At 54.3% G+C, this 26,089-nt stretch overlaps 1 protein-coding gene across 1 annotated transcript in view; it reads left to right on the top strand.

Moving 5' to 3' along the window:
* The window catches only part of LAMB3 (laminin subunit beta 3), a 36,370-nt gene extending 10,281 nt beyond the window's left edge, over nt 1-26,089 (top strand). Inside the window, exons 4-23 of the mRNA XM_059673765.1 lie at nt 2,881-2,995; nt 3,492-3,565; nt 5,293-5,484; nt 6,813-6,876; nt 7,260-7,453; nt 9,157-9,277; nt 10,185-10,373; nt 11,515-11,670; nt 12,008-12,204; nt 12,655-12,766; nt 13,533-13,911; nt 15,184-15,344; nt 15,459-15,679; nt 15,970-16,167; nt 16,498-16,642; nt 19,834-20,041; nt 20,455-20,596; nt 20,952-21,128; nt 22,668-22,821; nt 25,587-26,089. Coding sequence (XP_059529748.1) covers nt 2,881-2,995; nt 3,492-3,565; nt 5,293-5,484; nt 6,813-6,876; nt 7,260-7,453; nt 9,157-9,277; nt 10,185-10,373; nt 11,515-11,670; nt 12,008-12,204; nt 12,655-12,766; nt 13,533-13,911; nt 15,184-15,344; nt 15,459-15,679; nt 15,970-16,167; nt 16,498-16,642; nt 19,834-20,041; nt 20,455-20,596; nt 20,952-21,128; nt 22,668-22,821; nt 25,587-25,723 — 3,336 coding nt within the window. The 3' untranslated portion in view covers nt 25,724-26,089. The remainder of the gene's footprint in view (nt 1-2,880; nt 2,996-3,491; nt 3,566-5,292; nt 5,485-6,812; nt 6,877-7,259; nt 7,454-9,156; nt 9,278-10,184; nt 10,374-11,514; nt 11,671-12,007; nt 12,205-12,654; nt 12,767-13,532; nt 13,912-15,183; nt 15,345-15,458; nt 15,680-15,969; nt 16,168-16,497; nt 16,643-19,833; nt 20,042-20,454; nt 20,597-20,951; nt 21,129-22,667; nt 22,822-25,586) is intronic.

Genomic DNA, 26,089 nt, shown 5'->3' with positions numbered 1-26,089 from the left:
ATTTTACAAGAATGTCTGTTTTCCTGAGTATAAAAGTTAATATATATCCAAAGTATGAAAGGTTTAAATTATTAAAAAATTACAAAGATGGAGGAAAAGTTACCTGTAATCCATTTCCCAGAGATATTAGATTAAACTACATGCAGTTGTCATTTCTGTGGGTCAAAATGGCTGAATATCAGCGATTTTATAATATTGGTGTATTTCCTTCCAAACATTTTTCTGTTCCTTTTATATATATATATGCTTTTGAGATAATGATGTATATTCAAGTCTATGTCCAACTTTTTTCATAAAACATTATAATGTAAGCATTTTCCTCATATGTCAACAGTTTTTAGTAGTTACATAATAGTCCATCATTTGGGAACATCAAGGGCATTTGCAGAGTCCTGGGTTAAGCTGCTCTAGCACCCATTCCCATGGCCCCAGGAAAGAAAGAGCCTACTTCTGCCGCTCTCTTGGCCAGGGAGCAGCTGGGATCGGCTCCCAGCAGAGCGGGAGACAGCTCTGGTGACAGGCCACCGGAAGACAGCGGCTCTTGTCTCTGAGGGACGTGTGCGTGTGCGGAGTGCAGAGGGAGGGGAGTAGGAACGTTTGCCCCTGAGAGGCTGGGCAGAGTGGGGAGAAGGGCGTGCTCTCTGCCAGGGACCAAAATAGGGACCTGGAGGAGAGTCAGGTCCCAGCAGGAGGCTGCTCTTGCCCAGAAAGGATCATTTGAGGTGGCGCGTCGCTATTTCAGCCACGGACACATCTGCAGTCTCTGTGCTAACTGAGCTGGGTCACCCAGGGCAGCCGGCTTTCTTCCCAAGGTGCTGTCTCTGCCTTAGCCTCCCCCAGGGTCAGCCTCAGGGTCAGAAATGGCCTTTGGGTGAGACAGACATTGTCCCTCTTGACCATGCTTCCCAGGATGGCTGTGCACTAAGAGAGAGAGAGAGAGAGAGAGAGAGAGAGAGAGAGAGAGAGAGAGAGAGGAGGGAGGAGGCAAGAGGGAAGGGGCCCTCTCTGGTTCTGATGCTGATACTGCCCATCAGTCAATAGGAAAGTCACGTAACCTCTCTGAGCCTCAGCATTCTCACATGTAAAATGGGAATCATACTACTTACCAGGAGAGGAAGACAGTAAAATATTGCAAGCAAATAAATAGATGGTGAGTGCACAGCTGTCCAATGGAGATATGTACTGTGAAGAACAATGTGGCAGGGCAAGGAATGGACAGGGACAGAGAGGGGCGGGGGGCAGTGGGTGCTGTGTCTTGCAGGCCACATGTGCCAGCCACAATGGCACATTCAATGTCCAAATATTATTATTTTAAAAAGCACTTTTGGACACGATGAATCAGGATGGTGACAATTCTCTTGCAGATGGGAGGTGAGAGCTGGAAAGGGGTGGGAGGCAGAGGCTCCGCGAGCCAGGACACCTGGCAGCCCTTTTGCGGTCACCATTCCAAGCTGTCAGCTAAGGAGTTTATAACTAAGTCACAGGCCTGACATACTAATTAACTGAGTCCCTTTGGGACGGAGCTGTGGGGTTAATCAGTTCAGCAGACATGACCTCGGTAGCTCATCACCTTTCCTGGCAGGGCAGAGGGTCAGCAGCTGGAGGGCCTCAGAGGAGGAGGCCCAGGGGGAAGCAGAGGCATGGGGGGGGGGCGTGGAGGGACAGTGGTTTCTACCCAGGAGGACCAGCAGGGCAGGGCGGTTCTTGTCCAAGCCTTGCTTCTACTTCTGGGTAATTTGGAGCCCTCGGCTCAGTGATCTTTGCTCTGGACACAAGGTGTGGGCCCATGGTTACTCTGAGAAGACAATTTTATGTGTGTTGAAGGGGCAGCTGGGACAAGGTGATGCTCGCTCTGAGGGGTGTGCTCACACACAATAACTAAAGTGTTCTTTTTCTTGGCGATCCCTGCCCTTCTGTGGAGCCCATGGCATCAGCTCTGTCTCTTGTCTCACTCCAGTGCACAGGCTAGGGAAGGAGTGGTTCTGTGACCTCCCCGTGAGGCTGTTTCCTTCTTGGCTGCCCTCTTCAGCCCCATCTTCAAGGGCAAGAGCCATTGTCCTCAGCCCAGGGCTGCATGCCTCTCTGGCCTCGGGACTGCCTACCCAGAGGCCTATTTGGTTGGCGCCCCCAGGATTCTCTACTGGGGTGGGGGAAGGCCAAACCTAGGAAAGAGCTTCGAGTCCCAGACATCAGTGTTGGAAGGCTCTAGGGATCCCCTAAATGTTACCAGAATGTGGGCTCCCTGATGGCAGGGTCTTTGTGTTATTCATTATTATAACTCCCAGTGCCAGAGCAGGGTCTAACACACAGTACATGCTAACACATAAGTATGTGTTGAATGATTCAATGGCTCTTCCAACCTCCACTCAATTTACAGAGGAGAACACTGAGCTCAGAAAGTGAGCTCCCAGAGCTAGGGCTGGAACCCCAGATTCCCTGGTCCCTTTCCTTGATCCTCAGAAATGCAATTCCCCCCAGGCTGCCAGCATTAAGTGAGATGTGACATAAAACTCTGTAGCCTGCATCTAGCACATAGTAGATGCTACATTAATGTGTTTTTCTTCTCCCCCCCCCCCCCCCGCCCCCGGCATCATTTTTAAGTTTCTCTTGGAGGTAAGGTCATATACCAATGATTTTCTACCACCTCACACTTCTTTCCCAACCCTAACTTTAATTTATTATTCATTTAGCTATGTCTTAGGATGGACACAAAGGAATTAAGTTTAAAGATGACCAACATCCTTGTTTTAAGAGGTTAATCCTTTCAAGTGTATCCGTGGGGAGGATTTCCATGGAGGGAGTGCTCTGGGCTCTCAGGATCCAAGGGGAGACTTCTGTCTGGACCCCACCCCTGAGTCTGCTGTCTCCCTGTCCCCACAGTGGCAGATGAAATGCTGCAAGTGCGACTCCAGGCTGCCTCACAATTACAACAGTCACCGAGTGGAGAATGTGGCTTCGTCTTCAGGCCCCGTGCGCTGGTGGCAGTCACAGAAAGGTAAAGGCCGCTGCCTCTAGGGGACCAAGCTTGAAAAGGGTCCCACAAGTGGGGTGGCCAAAGGGTGCCTGGGAACTCTTTGGGTTTCGCGGGCATTTGTTAGGGCTCTGGGACGTGGTGGTTGACAAGCAGACTGCTTTCTCCAGGCGTGAGGTCTTGCAGATGTTACAGGTATTTTACCCCATTTGCCCGCAATGGGCTTGTTGGAGGAACTGAGGTTTGGGAATGGGTCTGTGTTGAATAGACAAGTTGAAACCCCTTTAACGTCTCAGGGGCAACAAGTCATGGTGGGCAGGGAGTTTGGCCAAAAGCATACAGGATGCTGAAGAGATAATATAAGTAGAAACGTGCTGGTGCCATTCCTCACCGAGAGGGAAATCGGAGAATCAGGGTCAGCGAGTTTCTCACTGCCTAGAGCTGGGGCGGTCCAGAACCTTCTTCAGGCTGCGAAGGTGGAGAGTCCCTGGCCTGAAGGTCCTCCTTTTTGTCCTTGCAGACGTGAACCCTGTCTCTCTGCAGCTGGACCTGGACAGGAGATTCCAGCTCCAAGACATCATGATGGATTTTAAGGTGCGCTTCCCGGGATGGCACGGGATACGAGAGGGGACCCTGGGTGATGCGAGCTGACTCACGGGGAGCTGGGCTGATGGCACCACATGCTGGATAGGCCTCCCTCCCCTGGGCTGGACGACACTTGCCCTGAGCCTATGTCGTGGTGACAGCAGAGGCCCCATTCCAGGGAGAACTCCAGGCTCCCTGTCTCTGCCGTGCAGGGGTTATCAAATCCACTTTCTCACCACTGTCCCCCCCCCCCCCCCCCAGCACATCTAACTGGTTCAGCTCTGCCGAGTACCAAGTCCACTGGGCCTGTCACTTATACAGTTGTGCCCTCTTGATTACTCTGCTCTCACAAGTTTGCTGATGAGGTTGAGTTAACAAACAGCCAGGAGCTGGCCCATCCATCCACAGGAAGGTGCGCTCTCGGAGCTGCCCTTCTGGTGAGCTGACTGCTCACCAGCACGGTGGCCTCTCAGAGTCCTCTCGGCTTCTGCTGTGGGACTAGCCTTCTGAGGTACTCCTTTCGGAGCGAACATTTGTATTCCTTTGTGATGGGTCATTTTTTGTTTGTTTGTTTCAGAGAAGGTTTGATTTTATATTTCTACAGAAATGGTGAAATATTTAAGGATCAAGATTGGTTATTAAGATTAGATGGCCAGGAAGGGGGATACCAATTTCGGGAGTTAAAATGAGCTGAGAATAAAAAGCAATGGAACCGAATTTCTTGTGTGACTGAGGAAATGAAGAGCCTCACCCCAAGAAAAGGCCAAAAGTGTTTTGAGAAATGCCAGTGTCGTTGAGTAAATGCCCAGTCTCCAAGGGTACCTGCCTTGGGATGGATATGGTTGTTTCGTTGTTTTATTATCACTCACCCATTCATATATATGTCCATTCTTGCTACAGACACATAGGACACTGATTATGTTGGGTTTGGTGCCAGCTGTCAGGGATAAAAGATGAATAAAGCTAAGTCATGATCCTCACGTTGGTTTAGTACATGCAGGGAAAGCAGCGAACCAGTGGCGAGAGAGTGTGCTGTGATATTGCTAAGTAGGGGTTCTGGGGAGCATGGGAGGAGACATCTAGCTTGCTGTGTCTTGTAAGGGAGGTGTTAGAGAATGCAACCATGGGAAGATAAACCTTCCTAGACCACTAATAGCCAGGGGAGGGGCAAAGTTCTTTCTAGGCAAAGGGAATAGTAAAGAGCAAAGACCAGGAGACAAGAGGCTAGAAGGTATATCATTGGGGAGGGGGCAAGGGAGTGGACATGGGGTCTGGAGGGGAAAGTGTGCGTTGGTGGTGAGAGATGGGGACATGGAAGGCAGAAAACTGGTGAGAGATGAGTTTACAGATATAAATGAGGAGGTGGAAAGCAGCCTAAAGACTCACCTATTCATTCAACAAATGTGTTCTAAGCACCTACTATACGCTGGATGTTGGAAGTACAACTGTGGATAAGACAGACAAAGGGGTGTGTGGTGTACGGTAGTGGTACTCAATCAATCGGGGTATTTGGCAATCTCTGGAGGCATTCCTGGTTGTCATACTGTGGGTATTGACGTCTAGTGAGTAGAGGCCCAGGTAGAGGTCAGTAGAGGCCAGGGACGCTGCTAAGCATCCTGCAGTGACCAGGACAGCAGCCACCAGCACATCTCTAGGAGCCTGTTTCTGTGACTGTGTCCCCAAGGTCCTCCTCTTCCTCCAGGCACTCAGGCCTCACCCTGTCTGTGTCTCCGCAGGGGCCCATGCCTGCCGGGATGCTGATCGAGCGCTCCTCGGACTTTGGGAAGACCTGGCACGTGTACCAGTACCTGGCTGCCGACTGCAGGTCTGCCTTCCCCCGCGTCCGCCAGGGCCAGCCTCAGAGCTGGCAGGACCCTCGGTGCCAGTCTCTGCCCCAGAGGCCTCATGCGCACCTAGACGGGGGCAGGGTAAGTAGACGGGACCCTGGACATGTAGCCTGAAGGGATCTCTGACATGGCATCGCTCATACCTTCACCCAGACTCTTGAGAAGACATGAGAGCCCCCTCGGGCAGTGCGCCTCAATGTCTTTCCTGAGCTCTCCACCCTCAAAATATTCGTTGCTTGTCCTCTTCGTGCCCAGGAAGGGTATTTCAGAAACATGTTGAGCGCACTGTGATCCGGCCCTGCCTTCTGCCATGGCCCCCTACCCCACGGCTCACCGGCCTGTCCCCACAGTGGAGAGGGCACAACCGACTGCTCCACTGTGAGGATTTTGAGATGGCTGCTTAGAGTCAAGTGAGCAAAGACACACATTTCATCTGATCTCCGCTTTCACCTCAGTAGGGTATAACACGAGAATTAACTTTCCCATTGAATCCATTCATGGAGCCCCATCGTTGCCTTGGAGGGAATCCCGGTCTAAGCCACAGTCCCCTAAGCCTAAACCCTGGGCTGGAAATGAGAACCTGCCCCTGGAAACAATCCAGTGCCTCTCCTCCAAATCCTCCCGCCCGGGTCAAATCCCCTCATTCCTTCCATCACTGCTTCCCCCGCCGCCAGCAGGAGGCTGTTTGTCCTTTCTCTGGCCCAGGCTCAGGGGAGCCCTCTGCGCTGCTCTGACCTGCTGATCTGCACGGGGTGCTTGGGTGGCACCTTCCCTTCGCTGTAACAGCTGCTCCCTGGTTATCATCACATCCAGATCCTCAATGACCACAGTCTCCAGACCCCAGAACAAAATACAGGGCTTTTTCCTGATTTGTGGAGGGTTGATGTGAAAACTCTCCTTGGGATATGAGATGAAGTCACATCCAATGAATGACTTTTATTAAAAAGACAAAGCATAGTTAAAATTGGGGTGTAGAGAGGGATAGTCACCACATCCATGCACCCCTGGGCTCCGGATCCTCTTGTTCATTTTGGGCTTTGGAAAATTAGTATCCTCTAAACCTGTGCATGTGCAGTCCATCTCTAACTGTAATTTCTGGTCCCAGGAAATCAGGAGATTCTTGGAATCGCTATATTTTCAATGGAGAGGAGAGACTGTATACACACACACACACACACACACACACACACACACACACTCTCACACACACACATGCTCATTTAGGGCCCAGCAATCATCTCGCTCTCCGAGGGCAGTTGGCAGGCCTCACATTCATGGTGGTCTTGAGTCCCAGGTTAGAAGGACCTCAGCGTAGCATGAGGAGGGTGGGACATTGGGTGGAAAGGAGCCTTCTGAGCCTGGGGACACATTCTACCACCTCCTCAGTGCCTCTCTCTTTCCTCTCTTAGGTCCAACTTAACGTTATGGATTTAGCCTCTGGGATTCCAGCAACTCAGAGTCAAAAAATTCAAGGTCAGTGTGGCTGCCCCTCAAGCCCGTGGGACTGTGGGTGGAGAGCAAAACAGGGGTGGGACCCAGGTCACGGAGCATCCCTGCTCTTTCCTGTTTCTGACAACACAGCTGGATTGAACGCTTGCCCTGCTTACCCTGTGGGGTTACTGTGGTAGCTCAGAGCTGCAAAAGGCCTGAATGTGTGTGTGTGTGTGTCTTTTCTGCCTCGGAGGGTTGATGGGGAGGATGACCCTTGGGATAACCTTAAAAAGGCAGGGAAGAGGGTGGGTAAAACCAGAATTTCCTTCTTTCCCACCTTGCCCATGGAGACACTCATGGCCTCTAACTTCCTTTCCTTATTGTCTTTTCCCATCCCCCTCCCTCCCTGTGTTTGCCCCTCTCAGAGCTGGGAGGGATCACAAACCTGAGAGTCAACTTCACCAGGCTGGCCCCCGTGCCCCAGAGGGGCCACTATCCCCCCAGCGCCTACTACGCGGTGTCCCAGCTGCGCCTGCGAGGGAGCTGCTTCTGCCACGGCCACGCTGACCGCTGCGCTCCCGAGCCCGGAGCCCCCACCGGCCCCTCCACCGCCGTGCAGGTGACAGTCCAGGGTGGGAAGGACGAGGGGCAGGGGCAAGACCAGAACAATTAGGGACATCTATGAGCCCCCCGTAAAGCAGGGTGGGCACTCCATTCAAGTCGTGAATATTTCCCGTTTTAGCAATGGTGAGCAAAGTGTAAGTGATTATCATTTCAAAGACCAGGATTTCGTAGCCCTGCCTGAGATCTGCAGTTTGGTGTTTTCAGTTACACGCAAGCACGCGTGTGGGCGTGGGGGAGTTTAGGCAGTGCTTCTCAGCCCTAGCCACACACCATCAGTTCCTGGAAATATTGCCGGGCCGTTGTCTTCTAAAGCTTTGAGATGTCCTAATATCCTGTCAGGGCTGAGCAGTCCTGGCCTGGAAACTCCGAAGTCCCATCTAGTGGTGAGCGATGGGCAGGGTGAGAGAGAGAACATCTAACACAGATGCCACGTGTGCCCCAGACCAGCCGAGTCGGATGCATCAGGGATGCGGTTGGAGGCTCCAACGTATCCAGCCACCCAGGGGCTATTGCTGTGAAACCAAACAGAGAACCACCAGTGGAGGAGAACCCTGAGCCAGGAAGGAGGGAGCCGTCATTTCGCTGTGCAGGGCTTCCATTCTACTCACATAGACAGCCTGCTATTTGCCCTGTCCACAGGTGGGCACCAGGCAATCATGTGACATGGCCTGAGAGGGAAATACAGGCGAAATGAACATCGGTCAGTGTTATTCTTTCTGCTTTCGGGCCAGCTCTTGCCCCGGCTGCAGAGGAGGCCAGAGGGAGGCCAGAAGGCCCACTGACTAAGGACCAGAGCATGGGATTGCCAACATGGGGAATACGGCGTGCTGTGGGCTGGAGCTCAGGGAGGGGGCTCACCTAGCCCCAGTGGTTTGCAAATCTGGCTGTCCAAGGAAATCGCCACTCTAAAAAGTACTGATGCTTAGCCTTTGTCCCTGAGATTCGGATTGAATTGGGCCTGTTGTTGGTATTTAAAAAAAACCTCCCCACATAATTCTGGAGCACATTCAGGGTTGAAATCCACAGAACTGGAGGGGCCAGGGAGACCTGCGAAGGAGGTGCCATTGGAGCTAGCAGGGTTTCGTGGGTGCACGGGGAGAGAAAGGTATTCCAGGCAGAAGGGAGAACATCAGTAAAAGCCAAAAGGTGAGGGAATAAGGGCTTGTGGAGGGTGCCACTCCGGAGCTCAGCTCGGCTATGCTGTCAGGAGGGAGTGATGGAGAATGGAATAAACATACAGGTCCTTGAATGCCAGGCTGGGTGTGTTGGGCTGAATTTGGAAGACAATTAGCACATAATAGCTATTCTATTTTTATACCTTAATGAGTCTAGTAACGATTCATCATGCGGTCCATTAGCCAAACAACCTCAGTCATAGATTGTTGCAACAGAAAGCTCTACAGGGCCGCCCACAAACTTCTCGAACCACAGTTTACCAGTGAGGGTGTCTGGGTAACTTCCGGGTGCTGCTTTGGATTGGGCATCATGGGGGTGTCCAGGTGCAAGGAATGGGTTTGCAGAAGCCCAGCTAGAGGAGCAGAGCACACACACGCGCGCACACACAGGCACCCCGGAGGAGCTGGGGTCTGAGCTGGACCCTGAGTGGTGGACCTAGGAGAAGGTCAGAGGGAAAGGGGAGGTCCATCCTGGGCCATTCCTTTGAGAATCCTTCCTGATGACTGACGGCCCCTCTCCTAGGTCCATGATGCCTGTGTCTGCCAGCACAACACTGCTGGCTCCAATTGTGAGCGCTGCGCGCCCTTCTACAACAACCGGCCCTGGAGACCTGCGGATGATCAGGACCCTCACGAATGCCAAAGTATGACTGAGTGGGATGCTGGCCCCTCTGGGCCTCAGGGACCTTTCCTGGGACACAGAGAGGATGGATTCTTTATTATTTAAATTTAGTCTTAATTGTGCCCCTGCAATTTAAGGTCTCCTCGCTCTGTGGGGATGGAGAGAGTATTTGGGTTGCAACTTCCCTGTGCATCCCCCTCCTTCTCCTCAGCCAGGCTGGGAGAGATCCTTGCTCTCTGGCCTCTTCACTTGCCCTCTCCTGTGTAGGATGTGACTGGGTTCCTGCTTCAGCTGATCCCCTAAACCAGCGGTTCTCAACCTGTGGGTCGCAACCCCTTTGGCAGTCGAACGACCCTTTCACAGGGGTTGCCTAAGACCATCCTGCATATCAGATATTTACATTACGATTCATAACAGTAGCAACATTACAGTTAGGAAGTAGCAACGAAAATAATTTTATGGTTGGGTCACAACATGAGGAACTGTATTTAAAGGGCCAGAAGGTTGAGAACCACTGCCCTAGACTCTAGGGCCTAGAGTCAGGGCCTTTCCCTGCATAACTGAGGGGACGGAATAGGAGTCCCCAGTCCAGGACGAGGCAGTGACTCAGCAGGAGACCTACAGTGGCAATGGGGGAGGGTTGGGATGGACTATTTGAGGAACTCTCTCTTCGGCCCAACACAGGCATGATTCTTGGGTGAGTCCCCACGCTGGGAGTCAGGAGGCTTGAGTTCTCCCTCTATTCTGCTTTGTGACTGACCATATGACCTTAAATAAATTACACAAATTTCCCTGGACCTCAGCGTCCTCATTTCCCAGACCTGAACACGTTGTTGAGTTGTGAGAGATGCCAACGAGGTAGCAGGGGATGTGCTCTGCAGAGGGCGAAGGCGCTGGCCCACCATCGGCCCTGGGAACTCCTTTTTCAGGGTGTGACTGCAACGGCCACTCAGAGACGTGTCACTTCGACCCAGCCGTGTTCACCTCCAGCCAGGGGGCGCACGGAGGGGTGTGTGACAACTGCCGGGACCACACCGAGGGCAAGAACTGCGAGCGGTGCCAGCTCCATTACTTCCGGAACCGGCGCCCTGGTGCCCCCATTGAGGAGACCTGCATCCGTGAGTAGGGGCTCCCCGGGTACCGTCTGTCCACGATGCCCCATCTGTGCCGGACACAATAGAGCCCATGTCCCTGGGACACACAAACCCACAGGAAGACTTGGTTGTGTGTCAGGATTGTGGGCCATTGTTTTAACTTAGCTGTGAGCTTGCTTCTAAGCAAGTGACCTGGACCACTAGTCAGTTGGTCAATCAATCATATGTAATCCTTATTTGGGGCCTAGGAGAGAAAAAAGTAAATATCAGATACAGTCCCTGCTGTCGAGAAGCACATATACGGTTTGGTAATAGAAACCATACACACAGGAAAAGGAAGGGCACAGCCCTTTGTCTTTATATAGGTCACTGCCTTTACAAGCTATAAGGTGGTTTGCTCCATATTTTTCCATTTCCCCCAAACATTGAGAACTCCTCCATGGCAGGGATTATATCTTGTATCCTCGGGACCTCGCACAATGACAAGCAAATAACTGAGGCTCAAAGAATGTTTAGTGAATAAAGAAATGAATGGCATGTAACGGAATGAATGCCCAGGGTGACTTGACTTGGCCACGGGTCCAGGGGTTCATTCGGGAGAGAGCAGGCTGGACGGAAGCCATCCGACTCAGGCGGGGTTAATCAGGAAAGCCGTTCTAGAGGCAGGGAGTCTGTGTTCTGAAAGGCACGCAAGAGGTCTCGGTGTGGTGGTGGGTCACTTCCTGTTGATATTATTTATGGAGTGAGAACAACTTGAGTTTGACTTCTGTTTCCAGCACTTTCTTGCTGTGTGACCCGAGTACATTGTTTACCATCAGTGAGCCTCAGTTTCCTCCATCTGCACAGTAGGGATGATCATCTCCACCTTTCATGGTTGTCATGAGGATGACCTAGGGCAGCATGCCAGAGTGCCTGGCTCAGTGCTTGGTGCATAGTAGGTGTTCAGTAAATAATGTGACAGAACGTGTATAGTGCATCACACCTGCCAAGCCCTGGTCCCTGTGACATTACTCATTTATTCCTCAAAAGAAGTCTATGAGGAAACAGGCACAGAGGGTTTAAATAGCTCTACTTAGGTTTTCACCAGGAAGCCTGGCTCCTACAATGGGCTCATTACTCTATGCTCTTCCTTATTCCTCCTGTGGTGGCCACTTTTGTCTCTCAGCCTGCGAGTGTGACCCGGACGGGGCAGTGCCGGGGGCTCCCTGTGACCCAGTGACCGGGCAGTGCGTGTGCAAGGAGCATGTGCAGGGGGAGCGCTGCGACCTGTGCAAGCCGGGCTTTACAGGACTCACCTACACCAACCCGCAGGGCTGCCACCGTGAGTAGGGAGCCCAGCCTGGCATGGCCTGGGGCAGGCTGCATGGAGCCACCAGATCCATGACTTAACCTGCTCGCTGTGCTATGCCTTCCAGCAGGTGGCAGCACAGGCCCAGTTTGGAAGGTGGGACTGAGTCAACCAGTGGGAGGCAGGGCGGGCAGCCCATTGGGCAGCTGCTGGGACTGGTGGGAACCCCGGTGGCCTTCTGAGTCAGCCAGGTTATCTGGAGGGATCAGCCCTGCCTGCTTCTCCAGGCTGGGCCCCTCCTACTGCATGTTCTCTGGGGGTGAGCTTTTGGTGGGCTGACCCCCGAGCTCAGCAGCCTTCCCTCCTGCAGGCTGTGACTGCAGCATCCTGGGGTCCCGACGGGACATGCCATGTGAAGAGGAGAGCGGGCGCTGCCTGTGCCTGCCCCATGTGGTGGGCCCCAAATGTGACCAGTGCGCTCCCTACCACTGGAAGCTGGCCAGTGGCCGGGGCTGCGAGCCGTGTGCCTGCGACCCAAACAACTCCCTCAGCCCCCAGTGCAACCCGGTATGTGGTGGGGGTGACACCGTGGGCCCCCGGACAGGAGAGGGGACCCATCCACCAACACGTCCATATCCCCTCCCACTGCCCTTCTGGGCCTTCCCAGAGTCAGGCTGGGCTGCTCTGTCGCCAGCGCCTTTGAGAGGCCACCCACTCTTAGTAAGCTTTGGCTCTGGAAGCTTCTATAATTAGTTTCCATCCCCAGAGTCCTCACCGACGTCAGTGCCCAGGCTGTCCAGGTGTGTGACTGCCCTAACTCTCACAATTGAGCAGTGAGCTCCCTCTGTGGCTGGGAGCATTGGCATTGGCCATGCGCCACCCCTTCTGCGGGGCCATCCTGGGCTGAGACTGAAGAGCTTGTCTCTGAGTGGAAGCCCTTGTGTGGGGGCACACCAGGGGGTTCTCCGAGGCTGGGGTTCCAGGGAGGCTCCCTCATGGTCTCCCCCCTCCCCACAGTTCACAGGGCAGTGCCCCTGTCGGGAAGGGTTTGGTGGCCTGATGTGCAACGCTGCAGCCATCCGCCAGTGTCCCGACCAGACGTACGGTGACGCGGCCGGCGGATGCCGAGGTTCGTGCCCGCGGAGCAGGGGGACGTGGACGCTGTGGTGGGATGAGCACGTGGGTGGGCCCGTGGTGGGGGCACGTGGTCTGGGATCTGGGAGGATGCCATGTGCTTCATGTGGTGGGCCCTGGGGGCCCCGGGAGAGCTCAGGCTCCCCACTGCTCCAGCAGCCGGCTTGGCTTCCCAGCCCTGGGCCAGGGACATGGGGTCCTCCCCACGTCCCCATGACAGGAGGGTGCTTTGCTCCCCACCTCCCTGAGCAAGCATTTCTCAGCGCCATCTCCAGGGCTGCAGCGGGGGGGGGGGAGGGGCGATGCTTGGTCCCTCTTCGTAGGTGGAGACAGTGAATCCTGAGGGAAAGGACTACTTTGCTCAGAAAGTTCATTTGACAAGTGGCCACGCTCACTCAGCCTTACTGAGTGACAAGGACAAGTCACCCCCCAGCCCCTGCAGGCCTCAGTCTTCTCCTTTGGGGAAGGGGCACTCGGTACCTAACCTCTCTGGGCCTCAGTTGCCTCATCTATAAAAATGAGAGCAGGAGGGTGGCCAGCTGTCGTGGAGCGGCTGTGAAAGTTAAGCGAGTTCCTGTGTGTGTGGTGACTTTGAACAGTGCCTGGGACGTAGTAGGTGCTAAGACAGTGCTAGCTTTGGTTGCTGGCGTCACCATGATTTTATTCTGGTCTCTTATTCTGAGTCAGAAAGACCTCCTCTTCAGACTCTCCCTACTAGACCCCTCTGTCTCCCTGACCCCGGCCTCCTTCCTCCTCCCCAGCCTGTGACTGTGACTTCCGGGGGACGGAGGGCCCAGGCTGTGACAAGGCCTCTGGCCGCTGCCTCTGCCGCCCTGGCTTGACCGGGCCCCGCTGTGACCAGTGCCAGCGAGGCTACTGTGACCGCTACCCGCTGTGTGTGGCCTGCCATCCCTGCTTCCAGACCTATGACACCGACCTCCAGGAGCAGGCCCGGCGCCTCCACGGCCTCCGCAATGCCACCGCCAGCCTGTGGCCCGGGTCCGGCCTGGAGGACCCCCGCCTGGCCTCCCGGATCCTGGATGCAAAGACCAAGATAGAGCAGATCCAGGCGATTCTTGGCAGCGCCCCGGCCACTGAGCGGGAAGTGGCCGAGGTGGCCAATGCCATCTCCTCTCTCAGGTAATCCTCTCCCTGCCAAGCCCTGAGAAGAATTAGGCCACAGGGCCTCACACCAGGGCGCCCCAGTCTTTCATCACGTGGGTAGAGCCCTTTGTCATTTACAAAGCATTTCCACAGACTCTTTTAACTGTCACAACGGCTCATGTGGTTGGTGTGGTGAGTGTCATCACTTCCATTTTTCAGGTGAGGAAACAAGCCCAGGTAGATGAGATGACAGAGCCCTGCGGCCACGGGGGAAACTCTGAGCCCAGGCCCGAGCCCAAGCCGGTTCTTTCCAGTGCCGGGCCTGCCTGGGAGAGGGACTCAGCTCTGGATTAGTCACCCGGCGGGCGGAGGGCATCCGAGAGGCAGGGGATCTAAGAATAACTTGTCTTTTTCTTTGGAATGGGAGCGGTCCCACCCACACCCCTCCTACCAGCAGAAGCGCCTTCTTAGTGAGATTTAGCTCTGGAAGCTTCTATAATTAGTTTCCATTCCCAGAGCCCTCACGGACGTCAGGGCCCAGAGCTGTCCAGGTGTGTGACTGACCTAACTCACAATTGAGCAGCAAGTCCCTAGGCGTTTGGTAGGCACGGACAGGCAGTCCGTGGATGGGCGGCCCAGGCCTGAGCACACCGTGGAGGTGGAGCATGCGAGGCTTGGAGAGAGGCCTATCTCTGAAAGCTCTATGGCTTGGGTCTGGGCAGGTGACCCCCTTCAGGTGCAGCCAGCCAGCGGGCAGCAGCTGTGGAAGCTCAGTGGGCAAGTGTGGCTACCGAGGAGAGCCTCAGTTACTTACACAGGTGGTGGCTGAGGTCAACCTGTAGGGACCCCAGGAGGAGGGTCAGGGTGCCCCTTAAGGGAGCCAGCTGTGGGCAGGTGCAGGGGAGTTGGGAATGTCAGGGTCACAATCAAGGTGCAGAGGAGTCAGGAATGTCAGGGTCACAGTGAAGGAGCAGGGGAGTCGGAGGTGTCGGAGTCACAGTGAAGGTGCAGAGGAGTCAGGAATGTCAGGGTCACAGTGAAGGTGCAGGGGAGTCGGGGATGTCGGGGGCACGGTAGTCACGGAAGGAGAGGTTTTCCTGAACCTGCCTGCAGAGGGAGGGAGGTAGGTTAGGCTGCCCTCCCAGCCTTTGCCCAGCAGAATCCTCAGCCTGTGGCATCTATGTCCCATTACCGTTGTTGAAGGCCTCTCTGTCCTTCCTGACTTGGTAGCAGTTTCTCGAAAGGGAGGGCTGTTTCTGGGGAGTCAACCCCTCCTGTATGTCAGTGCATACTCCTCTCACATCTCAGGCGGACCCTGCAGGACCTGCAGCCCGCTCTGCCCCTGGAGGAGGAGACCTTGTCCCTCCCCGGAGACCTGGAGACTCTGGACAGAAGCTTCAATCACCTCCTCGTTCTGTACCAGAATAAGAGGGAGCAGTTTGAAAAGATCAGCGGTGCCGACCCTTCAGGTGAGGAGGGGGAGCTTAGCCCCGTGCACAACCACACCACACCTCGCCTCCTGATCCTCCATCTCCAGACCTCCTGGTCCAGGGTGACTCAGTTTCCCTCTCCTCTTCCCACAGGAGCCTTCCGGATGCTGACCGAAGCCTACCAGCGGTCCTCCCAGGCCACCCAGCAGGTCTCCGACAGCTCCCACCGGCTGCTCCAAGTCAGGGAGAGCCGGAGAGAGGCCGAGAAGCTGGAGCAGCAGGCGGGAGGCGGCGGAGGAGCCGGGGGTCCCCAGCTCGCAGCCCTGAAGCTAGAGATGGCTTCCTTGCCTGATCTGACACCCACCATCAACAAGGTGAGGCGAGGCATGGCATGGAGTCCCACTTCCCAGAGGCCTTGTCCCAGCTTGTCACACACCCCAGCTTGTCACACACCAACTACTTGTATGCATTTCCTGTTAGGGCAGTGTGAATCTACCCCACTCCCCCACCCATCCTGACCCTTGGCCCCTCACGGTGTGCTCAATGGTTGCCAAGGAAACAGATTTCTGGTGCCCAGTTGCCATGGAGATGTCTGGCTCTTTGTGTGGGATGGGAGTGGTTGTTGAGGAGCCTTGGGTACCTCTGATGGCCCCTCTCTGCACAGCTCTGCGGGGGCTCCAGGCAGACACCTTGCACCCCAGGAGCGTGCCCTGGTGAGCTCTGTCCCCGAGACAACGGCACAGCCTGCGGCTCCCACTGCAGAGGCACCCTCCCCAAGGCCGGTGGGGCCTTCCAGACAGCGGGGCAGGTGGCCGCGCAGCTACGGGGCTTCAACGCCCAGCTCCAGCAGACCAGACAGATGGTAGGTGCGACCAAGGTGAGGTGGGCACCCGAAGGAGGAGGCAGAGAGGACACAGTTCCCTGGAGAGGTCAATTCCCATTTTACAGACCAGAGATGTCCCCTGACTTGCCCGGGCCCCACAGCAAGTCAGAAGTAGACTTTGGTGCTAATGTTTTGGGCTTTTTAAAAAAAATATCTGACTCCACATCACTTTTCTCTGGGACCAAACTGAGTTAGTTACAAATGTTTCCCAGGCAGATCTTGGGTAGCGGGTGTTCTCAGAACCCTGGGGTTTGCGGGGAGGCCCTCCTGGGGTTCTGGTGATCGCTGACCTGTAGCGCGTGTCTGCAGATCAGGGCTGCCGAAGAGGCCGCCTCGCAGGTGCAGTCAGATGCTCAGCGCCTGGAGACCCAGGTGAGCACCAGCCGCTCCCAGATGGAGGAAGACGTCAGGCGCACGCGGCTCCTCATCCAGCAGGTCCGGGACTTCCTCTCAGGTGAGCCTGGCCTTTGCCCACCCCTGGGCTGATGTTTCCACTCCCGCTGTCCTGGCAGGACAGCCAGCCACCTCCTTCCCTTGCCTCCAGGCCACCTGCGCCAGGCTCTGTCACTCCCCTGGCTGGCTGCTCCCACCTCCCTTCCTGCTCCCTCAGGTCCAGCCTCAACAAAAACAGCCAAAAACAACTTTAAAAAATGTGTGCGTGGGATGCCACTCATGCCTAAAATCCTCCCCTGGCTTCCCCTTGTTCTTGCAATAAACTCCCAGCTCCTTATCGTGGCCTCTGCTCACCTCCGGGGTAGGCGGCCCTGTGTCTTCCTGCTTTGCTCACTGATGACCTTGAACAGGCCAGGCTCCTGCCTGTCTGGAGACTTTTGCTTGGTCTTTTCTCTGCTTGGCGTGCTCTCTCCAAGGCTACGCATTCTTGCCCTCCAGGTCTCAGCTTAAATATCATCTCCCGTGCAGGGGGAGGGGGAGGGCTTCCATGACTGTCCTACCTGGTCCACCCCTCCTCCCCACTCCCCTTTGGCGTCTGACCTTCATCACGTTGCTCTGAGCCTGTGTTCTAGAATCCATTCTTCCAGGAGTGAATTGTTTGTCTCCCCTAAACTCCAAAAGGCAGGGATGGCTGTCTGTCTTGTTCTCTGTGTCACTGGCACCTAGGATAAGGCCAGACACCCAATGCTGGTTGAATGAATAAATGAACCAGAGCCCCTCTCACGCCCCCCGGGGAGCACAAAATTCCCTGGACAGGACGCAGGAACCTGGTGACTTTGGGCAAGCCGCTCTTTGCTTTGCCTCATCTTTTGCTTCTGCAAACTGGGATGGTAGTATTTCACAAGTGTATTCCGGGGATCGAGTCACTGATGTAAAATGTGTTTTGAAAAATTAAAGGTGCCTCAGGAATACGAGTTGATATTAGATTTCTGGTCCCCGCCAGGGAATTTGCTTGGCTGGGAGCCTCGTTAAAAGGAGCTGAGGGCTTGGTGTGACGACAGTGGTTCTTCTTGCTACTATTGAACTGCCTTTGCTCCAAACAGGTGGAAGCCCCTCCTGAGAGTTGATAGCCGGTCAGAGAGGGGCAGAAAGGATCCCTTGAGGTCCCCTGGCTTCTCTGTGGTCATGCTGGAGCCGCCCTCCCAGGGAGCCCCAGTGGGGAGAGAATTACCTGGGGATGCAGGGAGATGGTGCCCGACATGGACAGAGGGCCAGGGCAAAGTTTGGGGCCAGACTCAGACCAAGTCTGTCCTCAGGGTGCAAGGCTCCCATGAGCAGCAGGGAGTTGCGGGCTGGGGGGGCCACTTTTGTCCTCTCAGTTATACTTGTGTCTCAGGTCAAGTCCTATTACAGAGCCAGGGGCAGAGAGAAGGAGGGACCCAGGACAGTTCTCAGTCTCCATGGCAGGGTCTGGTCTCCGGAGTCCTGGTGCTGGCACTCAGGGTCACAGCGTGGGGGCGGAGACCTTGGGGAAGTGGGGGTGTCGCCTTTCCTGGCTCTTCAAATGGAACTGACAATACAATAGTTCAGGTTTACTGAGTTCTTACTAAGTGCCCAGCATTGTCCTGAGTCAGTGGTTCTCAACCTTGGATGCACATTAGAATCATCTGGGAATCTTTTTAAAATCCTGATTTCTGGGCTTCATCCTCCGGAAATTCTGTTTCTTTGTTACTCATGTTGTGGCCCCACCCCATAACAAAGAAACAGAATTTCCGGAGGATGCGGCCCAGAAATCAGGATTTTAGAAAGATTCCCAGGTGATTCTAATGTGCAGCCAAGGTTGAGAAACCACTGTTCTAAGTGCTTCTCATGTATTACATCATTCCGTCCTGACCGCCTACTGCTCTGCAGATGAGGGAGGCTAAGTAACTTGCCTATGGGCATCCAGCTTGGAGGGAGTGCAGATGACTCATCTTACTCTGTAATTCACACAGACACACGAGCATGAGCACACACACAAGCATGAGCGTGCACACATATTAGTACACACACACACACACACACACACACACACACTTGCCTCCTTGCCTTTGCTAATATTTTTCCTCTCCCTGGATTGTCTTCCCTGCCCCACCTCTCCTTACCTGCTGATTCTTCCTCATCCTCTAGGAACTCTCCAGGTATCTTACTCTCTAGGAAGCCTATCCCGGACCCTTTAGATTGGGTCCTAGGGCCCCAGAGGAGTTCAAGTTCAGGGAAAACCATCTGGGTAGGTGGGCTCCCCCTTCCCTTCACTACTGCATCAATAGCAGTGGAATCTGTAAAAAGTGAACAGGGAGAGATGCGGAGGAGATGCTCTCTCTGGGCTTCTGAGCTTAATCTCTGATCCAGAGATGGTTTGTAAAATTCTTGCTACTTGATTGTGTCATTTCATCCCTTCAGGTTGAGGATGGTTATTCCCATTTCACAGATCAGGAAACTGAGCTAAGAGAGGCCTTGCCCCAGGTGGCTCAACTAGCAGTTGCAGTCATTCAGTCACTCTGCAAACACTGAGTGTCTCTACGTGCCGTGCACTCTGCTAGGGGATGGGGATAGAGCTGTGGATGAAACAGACCCTGCCCTCATGGAGCTCAGGTTCTAGTAGGAAAAGAGACAGAAAACCAGATAAATGAGCTACGTGTTGGCATGTGGGTGGTGATAAAGTAGGGAAAGATAAGCAGAGAAGAAAGGTAAGAGAGGTCAGTGTAGGGTGGAGGTTGTGATCTGAGATTGGATGGCTGGGGTTGGCCTCTCTGAAAAGGTGACCTTTGAGCAAAGACCTGATCATTTTCATCTGCCTTTGCCAAAAGGAGCACTCTGGTCTGAGGGGGAGCATGCCGAAGGGGTCGTATTGCCAAGGGAGCAGTTCCAGTTCCTGGCCGCCCTCCCCAATTTAGGGCTGATTATGTTTGTGCTCCAGCATTGTGCAGGACCAGCTGTCTGGCACCGCCTCCTTCTCCCCAGCCTGCAGTTTCCTGTGCCACCAGACACTCAGTTGTCACAGCTGTGCCGACAGTCATCTTCCCACATCCCGGAAACCCTCAGAGAATGGGCCGCTGAGTGTGCCTGAGAGGGGGCAGCAGGGCCTTGGGGCACCAGGCGAGATGCCACAGTGTTGCTCCCCCCACCCCGGGTGCCGCTCAGCCCAGAGAGGCCTCTGACCTTGGGGGAGGCGGCGGGGCTCTCCCAGTCTGACCGACGGCTGTCTTCTAGACCCTGACACTGACGCAGCCACCATCCAGGAGGTCAGCGAGGCGGTGCTGGCCCTGTGGCTGCCCACAGACTCGGCCACGGTCCTGCGGAAGATGAATGAGATCCAGGCCATCGCAGCCAGGCTCCCCAACGTGGACCTGGTGCTGTCCCAGACCAAGCAGGACATTGCCCGGGCCCGCAGGCTCCAGGCCGAGGCCGAGCAGGCCAGGTAGGGCCCTGGGCCTGAACTCCTTTCCCTGCCCAGCATTGGGCTGGCGTCCTGCTCCCCAAGTCTGTTGCTGGAAGTGAGAGAAGAAGCTCTCCGAGTCAGAGGGGTGCAGGGGGGCTGGGAGACAGGAGGGGGTGCTCACTGTGGTGGGGAATGGTGATGTGAGACTCAGTGGAACTTTACTCAAGGTGACCCTTGCCTTCCACATGGGAAACTGTGCAGACAGGGTGACTCTGACATAACCTCCCATTCATCATGTCTGCTGGGTGGGGGCCTGGCATGGAAAAGCTACTGAGTTAGTTCTCCCTTGTCTTGGCTGAGAAGAACATTCTCTCGGACTGGTGAGTAGGTGGAACCACTCGCCTCTTCATTCCTGCCCACCCATTCTCTCCCCTCTGCCCTGTCGGCCCCAGGAGCCGGGCGCACGCAGTGGAGGGCCAGGTGGAGGACGTGGTGGGGAACCTGCGCCAGGGCAGCGTGGCGCTGCAGGAAGCACAGGACACCATGCAGGGCACCAGCCGCTCCCTTCAGCTCATCCAGGACAGGGTTGCCGAGGTGAGGTGTCACGGCCTCCTTCCCTCAGTTTGGGAATGAGCAAACAGATTCAGGCACAGGCATAGAAGATGCCAGAAAGAGACCTGGATGGGAACCGAGCTGGGGCCCTGAAGACGGAGGGTTGTAGCCTTGAACCTGGCCTTAGGCCTTGGAGCCAGGTGCAGAAAGGAGTGAGGTCGCTGAGCTGGAGAGGGGGGAGGCCGGGAGGCCCTGGACAGGCTGGGGATTGGGAGGGGGCGGTAGGGATGTTCTGGTTGGAGAAAGCTGTAGCTGCCTGGTGCGTTGGAGAGAGGAGGGGTCAAGACCACTGCCTGTGAGGCCCACCACTGAACCAGGTCTCCCTCTTTCCACAAAGGTCCAGCAGGTGCTGGGGCCAGCGGAAAGGCTGGTGACGAGCATGACGGAGCAGCTGGGTGGCTTCCAAGCACGGATGGAGGAGCTCCGCCGCCAGGCCAGGCAGCAGCGGGCACAGGCAGCCCAGGCTCAGCAGCTCGCGGAGGGCGCCAGCCAGCAGGCCCTGAGTGCCCAGGAGGTACCGAGAGGCCACAGTTGGCCTGAGGAAGCACAGCGGTTGGCGGGGGGGGGGGGGGGGCGGGGGCGGGGCTCGCGAGCAGGAGAGGGCCCTTTATAGGAAATACTTGTACACTTTGTAGGACGAGGGGCTTAAGAGCAAGTAGAATGAAAGTTATTCTAGAATAACCAGAAAGGGCTTCAGGATTCACCCAAAACTGGCCAGACATCTGAATTCTACTTCTGGCTGCCTTGGTCATAGCTGACTCAGACATGTTGGACATGATCTAGTCCAATCCTTCTCCTTTTGCAGATAAAATGGTAATCTTGTCCAAAGCAAAGCTCATCTACAAAGCAGGTGTCTTTTCTTTTTTTAATTCTTTATTGTTGAAAGTATTCCATATGTCCTTTTCCCCCCATTAACCTCCTCCAGTCCCCCACCTCTGCCCCAGGCCTTCAGCACCCTACTGTCTGTGTCCATCGGTTATGCATATTTGTGTGGAGAGCAGCTACAGTGTTTGGACAGGTTCAAGCCTCGGACTAATGAGAGGGCACAGTCCTCTCATGGTCACGTGCAAGTCCCAGCTTGGAGGGCAGAGCCCTCCCAGCACAATTATGGCCAATAGCTGTAGTTGTAAGCTTGAACCTATGGTCCGAACATGTGACCCCACGTGCCTGAGTGATGTAGGGTTGATAGAGTTCAGGTGCATGTAGTTGAGTAGGATCGAAACCCACGAGAATGCTGTAAACATCTTGACCACGCCCTTACTTTGCCTGGTGGCACCTGCTATGAAATAAAGACACGGCTTGTAGTCCGTGGCGCTGTCTCTCCATCCTGGAGTGCATCCCACCCAGACTCAGCTTTTTCTCTTGTCTGTCTTTTCTCCATCCTTCACTGCCCCCTCTCAGGGTCACTGAACCTGGCTGAGGTGGCGAGGCACATAAGGCACCATGGGGCTGAGCATGCCATAGCCGTGCCGGCTCACCACATATATGCATACAAAGTCTTTGGCTGATGAGCTTCCACCCACCCACCCTCCCCTGCCTTCCCTCTGAGATTCTGCACTCTTTCCATGCACAAAGCAAGTCTCTTGACACCCGATCCAGAGCTTGTCCCTGTCATGGCCGCCCAGCCCGGACACACTCTTGACTTAGCCTAACCTGAGAGCTCCCTCTCTCTCTCTCTGGCCAGTATTAGACCAGAGAGAAGATCAAAGAGCTATTCTCAACGTTCTCAGTGTACCAGGGACGTTAGTACTTAGTCCTGGTACAATGGCCAAGCTGTCAAATACTGCTAAGGGACAACGATATGCCCGACACTGTACTGGAGGTGAGTGGGAAATGACCGGGACTATAGATGAAGGGAGGGACATGCAGAAGAAGTTTAAGATCATTTATGGCCTAGATTGTTTTTTTTTAATAGGCAAAACCAATCCACTGGGGATATTTGGTGGTGCCGTATCCCTCGGTGTTGATTTGGGTGACATCACTTGCTCTAGCCAAAGGTCTTTTGGACTTTGGATGATGATGATGGTGACAGAGACTGTTCTACCTTTTTCAGGGATTTGAGAGAATAAAGAGAAAATATGCGGAGCTGAAGGAACGGTTGGGTCGTGGCCCTGCTCTGGGGGAGCAGGGCAACCGCATCCTGAAAGTCAAGACGGACGCAGAGGAGCTGTTTGGGGAAACCATGAAGATGATGGACAGGATGAGAGGTGAGGGCTGGTCCCACCCCAGGGCTTCTGAGGCTCAGTCTTGTTGGAGCTCTCGGTGCTAAGGGAGCGGGGCCATTCTCAAGTTCCTGAGCCTACAGTAAGTACGGGCCACAACAGTGGGGCTGTGGGGAATGTAGATGTTCACACGGCGTGGCCTGTTTTCAAGAAGCTTGCAATCCAGATGTAACCGTTTTTCCTATTATTCACCAGGTGCATGGCACTGTATTTAATAGCATAAGGGGGTCTATGACAGGATCCCAAATAATGAGAGGTCTGGGGATTCAGAGACTAAACAGTGTCAGAGAAATGTTCAGTAAGGGATGTTCAGAGAAGATAAGATTAGACATGGGCCTGAAAGATGTATACACATGGGAGAGGCTGTGAGGAAGGGAGGGATCTCAAGACAGGGTGGGCGGGAAGGATGAGGTTTGTTCTGAAGATGGGGCAGGAGCACCCAGCAGGAGAGGAGGGCCGATGAGGCTCAGGGTGGGATGGAGAGAAGTAGCAGGGTCTGTGCACCTGGCCTCCATGCCAGGATGGAGGCAGACTCAGCCCTGGAGGCTGCAGGGGACCTTTCAAGGGTTTCAAATACGGCAGAGGCGTAATGAAAGGAGCTTCCGAAAGGGTTCTGAGTGTCTCAGAAAGGAGGACTGGGATTTCCAGGGACCAGGCTCTGTCTGTAAGATGTGATGGTGATGGGGTCGCTGCACTGGTGTGCCAGCGCACGCCTCAAACAGTTTCTCTGAATTTCAGAGAAACAGACAAAAATCTGTCTGGCTAACCAGGTGGATTCTATGGAGAAGGTTGGGCTGTTGGGTCAATGTGATCAGCCAGATCTTAGGCTGAGGTGAGAGGAATTGACCTTGATGGAGGAGCCAGGGGCTGGGTCAGTGGGTGCGCGGTCTTGTCCGTTGATGTTTCATAGGAAGATAAAGAATATGCTAATCAAATCTGTGTACAACAGGTAGTTAATACACTAGATAAGAGAACCAGTATTTTAGGAGATCTCAGACGTATAAATGGATGGGCTGAAACACTATGAAATTAAATAAGGGGAAAAGTTATCTTCCCCTCTGGCCTCATTTGGGCCTAAACCCACAAGCACAGCACAGGTGAGGCCTGGCTTCTCAGTGGCTAATGTAATGAAAACACTCTATTAACCAGTAAGTGACAAGCAAGTGTGAGTTGTTACTCACCTGAAAATGACTTGAGTGTTGAGTAGCTGTAACCTTGATATAAGTCAGCCATGCATTGTTACGGACAAAGAGCGAATACATAAAAAACAGCCAAAATAAATACTGGCTCAGGGATGATATTAAAAATATTTAGAAACTATGTAAGTGTGTCATGCACTTACCAGTCAGAAAAAGCTCAGGTTGCAGCCTTGGGACAGCCGTGTAGCTGCTTGCAGGGATTTACCTTTAATTACAAAATTATAGGATGATCATGCATCGGGGCCCTAAGGAGGGGGACCGGGAACAGGACAGCAGCTGTTAAAATTTCAATATTTTATGAGCCCATAGGCCCACATGAGTGCTCCCCAGCTGAATGTCGGCCCAGGAACAGCCTTGTCACACTCTGCTGATAGGATCTCACCTGGGGGTGCTGTGCAGTGGTGGCTGCTACACCTTCAGAAAGGACAGTGACAAACCAAACATCAGGGGAGAGTGACCAGGGTTCGGAGGTAGAGAAGGGCTCTATGATACATCAAATGAGGAACGGATGAAGGAATTAAGGAGGTTTAATCTAGAGAAGATGAGCCTCAGACATTTGAAGGACTGCAGTGTGGGAGGCAGAGCAAATATATTCCTATACCCCCCAGGAGATAGACCTGGGACGATGGGTATAAGCAAGAAGTGATCAGATTCTGGCTTCATGACTAGTCTTTTTTAATTTTTAAAAAATATATTTTTATTGACTTCAGAGAGGAAGGGAGAGGGAGAGAGATAGAAACATCAATGATGAGAGAGAATCATTGATCGGCTGCCTCCTGCACGCCCCCTATGGGGGATCGAGACCGCAACCTGGGCATGTGTCCTTGACTGGAATTAAACCCGGGACCTTTTAGTCTGCAGGCCGATGCTCTATCCACTGAGCCAAACCAGCTAGGGCGATTAGTCTTTTGTTAAACAACTAGAGGTGCCTAACGCTGGAGCCTAGGGAGGCAGTGCACTCCCTCTCTATTCCTGGAAAAGTCCAGCTGCCGCCGGGTCTCAGCTCTCATGAATGTGGTAGAGGGTCTCCTGCCTAGGGTGACAGGAGAGATAGGCCAGACTAGGCCACTTTGGGGTCCTTCAGATCCTCCATGCACAGTCTGGTGGTGGTGTGCAGAATGGACTGCAGGGAGAGGACTAGATTTATCTGGAGTGGCATTCTGGGGAGAAATTCTGCTCACTCGGCCAGCTCTTCACCATGGGGCCCAGTTGAGGATCATTGGTGGGATGGCAGCTCTCTGGGTCCAATCGCAGCAGGTGCTAATCCTGGCACCAGTGGCCTCCCTCATTAGTCTGGGGTAACGGAGGGAGCCTGGAGCAGAGGAGAAGGGTAGGGGCCATGGGATAAGTGGGGCAGGGGCTTCCTGGGTCTGGCCTCTGCCATGTTTGTTTCTCCAGCAGTGGGATAGGGTTGGAGGGGCATGGAGCTCCCCAGAGGTGATTCCTCCTGCAGGTGCTGCCTCTAGGTGGGTGGGAGAAGGAAGGGTTGGGAGTCTTTGGGGGGGTCTCCCCAGCCCCACCTTCTCCCCCTGCTGTTCCATCTGCCCTCAGTCATGGAGTCGGAGCTGCTGCAGGGGAGCCAGGCCATCATGCTTCGCTCCGCGGACCTGACGGGGCTGGAGAAGCACGTGGAGCAGATCCGCGACCACATCAATGAGCGGGTGCTCTACTACGCCACCTGCAAGTGATGCTCCAGCTGCCAGCCCGGGCCCCACGCATCTGCCCTCTTTTTTTTTGGTGGGGGGAGCAGACTGGTTTGGAATGCTTTCCAGCTCCTTTTATGTAGCTGAAAGCACCGCCCGGACCACCCCTGGTGTGCAGCTAATGTTACCCTGGGCCGCCGCTGAGGCTGAGCGGATGGACAGCCACATGTGAGGGACAGGAATGGCAGAGATGAGCCATACCTTTGTGACCAGGAGCTCTCAAATGGAGGGAGCTAGGCTGGGCAGTGTCCTCGCTCTTCATTCTCCATTGAGGCTGAATCCTGGACCAACACAGAAACTTAACCCAAATGATGTACAAGTGAAAAAGCCCAATAAAATCTTTGGAAAGGA

The sequence above is a fragment of the Myotis daubentonii genome, chromosome 18 (genome assembly GCF_963259705.1).
Source record: "Myotis daubentonii chromosome 18, mMyoDau2.1, whole genome shotgun sequence".
Lineage (NCBI taxonomy): Eukaryota > Metazoa > Chordata > Mammalia > Chiroptera > Vespertilionidae > Myotis > Myotis daubentonii.
The sequence above is the reverse complement of the archived record's forward strand: the minus strand, read 5'-3'. Positions and strand labels throughout refer to the sequence as shown.